The sequence below is a fragment of the Sinocyclocheilus anshuiensis genome, unplaced genomic scaffold, assembly GCF_001515605.1.
Source record: "Sinocyclocheilus anshuiensis isolate Anshui unplaced genomic scaffold, SAMN03320099.WGS_v1.1 scaffold246, whole genome shotgun sequence".
NCBI lineage: Eukaryota > Metazoa > Chordata > Actinopteri > Cypriniformes > Cyprinidae > Sinocyclocheilus > Sinocyclocheilus anshuiensis.
Window position 1 is genome coordinate 2,482,965 of NW_015542356.1, and position 2,138 is coordinate 2,485,102.

Here is a 2,138-nt window from a genome sequence, read left to right on the forward strand (position 1 = left end):
TATATATATGTCTTCTTTTGTAGAAGGTAAAGAAGTGTCTACGAATCGACGCAAACGTAAACGAGTACTTGACAACAGTCAAGCATCCATGCCCACTGGAGCAGACTCAACACTATCAACCAATCAGATACCTGTCATGGTAAGCAGACGAGTGGGTTTCTAATTACACTCTTTTTTTAATTCTTTGTCATAAAAGGCATTTTCAGCCCAGTTTACTTGTATAATGTGACATTTTTTGAACAAGATATTCAGTGAGGAAAAAAAAAAGTGGAGTGGGACTTGATTTTATCAAACAGGAATTGATTTGATTTTGAAAAGTGGGCCTCGTGTGCAGAATGAAGCCAGACTTAAATGCGTGTATGATACCATTAAATAGCCAGTTAGTTACTGGTTAACATTACACTACTGTTTAAAATTTAGGGTTAGTAAGAATTTTTGGGGATAGTAGGATACATTAAATTGATCAAACAAAATTGTAATGTTACAAAAGATTTCTATTTCAGAAAATGCTGTTTTTAAACTTTCTGTTCATCGATAATCCTGAAAAAAAAAAGTATCACAGGTTCCCCAAAAGTATTCAGCAGCACAATTGTTTTTAATTGTGATAATAATAAGAAATGTTTCTTGAGCACAAAATCAGAATATTAGAATGATTTCTGAAGGATCATGTGATATGACACTGAATACTGGAGTCATGACTGCTGAAAATGTAGCTTTGCCATCAAATGAATAAATTACATTTTAAAATCTATTAAAATGAAATACAGTTATTTTAAATTGTAATCATATTTTACAGTATTACTGTTTTAATGTATATTTGATCAAATCAATACAGCCTTGGTGAGCATAAAAGACTTCTTTCAAAAATCGTACCGACCGCAGACTTTTGAATTGTATTGTATACAGGCAAGTCATTCCAGAGCCAGCACTTTCGTTAAAGCACAAAATGTTTCAAATGCAGATTAATTTTGCACAATTAGACTATGGACATGTATTAAGAGAGTAAATGGGGTCCATAGAATTTTCATGTCAAACTTAAAAATTGCTGATTTCGCTAAATGAGCTACTATTAAAAAGTCCTTTTTTATTTTATTTTTCAGCAATGGCCCATGTACATGGTGGACTATAGTGGAGTGAATGTTCAAGTTCCTGGAAAAGTCAAATATTAATGAACTTTCTGATGGCGAACAAAAGACTTCTACCATTAAGGGAACTTTTTTAAACCTGGCGTTTCTGAATGCTAAATTCAGCTTTCTTCAGAGCTGTGGCAGATCCTGCGGATCGCACGTGGAGATGCCTGTGTGTATCAGAGAGTGTGAACTGTTGGATGCAGTTGTTTCTGAATGAAGTGCTAATGATGGAAAAACAGCAGTAAATCAATCTGCCAGTGCTTTATTACTTAGAGGAATAGTACTCACCCTCATGTCAGTCCAAAACGAATGCTTTTGATTTTTTGGTGAAATGCAAAAATAGAAATCATGTAAAAGATTTGTTCTGTGTGAAGATTAGTCAAAAACTGATATTTAAAGCAATACTTCATCCAAAAATGTAAATCTGCTGAAAATGTACTCACCCTCAGGCCACCCAAGATGTAGATGGGTTTATTTCTTCATCAAAACAAATTTGAATAAATTTAGCATTACATCTCTTGCTTCCAATGGATCCTCTGCAGTGAATGGGTGCCATCATAATGAGAGTCTAAACAGCTGATAAAAACACCACAATTAACTATTTTCATTCTGACGGCACCCATTCACTGCAGAGTATCCATAGGTTAGCAAGTGATGCTAAACTTATCCAAATCTATTCAGATGAAGAGACAAACCCATCTGCATCTTGGATGGCCTGAGGTTGAGTGCATTTTCAGGAAATTTACATTTTTGGGTGAACTATTCCTTTAAGTGTTCCACTGGTAGAGTAACAACATACAGGCTTGGAGCGACATGAGGGGAGTGAATAAGGACAGAACTATTCCTTCAAGAGATTGTTTGTAAAAGGAGTAGCCGTTATTTGCGTATCAGAAGAACTATATTGCTTTGCCACCAGGATTTGTTATAGCAGATCCTGGGACACAATCATGGTTAAATAACCATTTCATAAAGAGCAGTCAAAATGGGATTTCCCCCCCCCCCCAAATA

The 2,138-nt window shown here is 35.2% G+C and overlaps 1 protein-coding gene across 4 annotated transcripts in view; it reads left to right on the forward strand.

Moving 5' to 3' along the window:
• gtf2ird1 (GTF2I repeat domain containing 1) overlaps positions 1-1,594 on the forward strand; it is a 30,014-nt gene extending 28,420 nt beyond the window's left edge. For all 4 annotated transcript variants that reach the window (XM_016490579.1, XM_016490581.1, XM_016490578.1 and 1 more), the window contains exons 26-27: positions 24-139; positions 1,101-1,594. In XM_016490579.1, the coding sequence (XP_016346065.1) occupies positions 24-139; positions 1,101-1,169 (185 nt within the window). In that variant the 3' untranslated portion in view covers positions 1,170-1,594. The remainder of the gene's footprint in view (positions 1-23; positions 140-1,100) is intronic.
• The last annotated feature ends 544 nt before the right edge of the window (positions 1,595-2,138 follow it).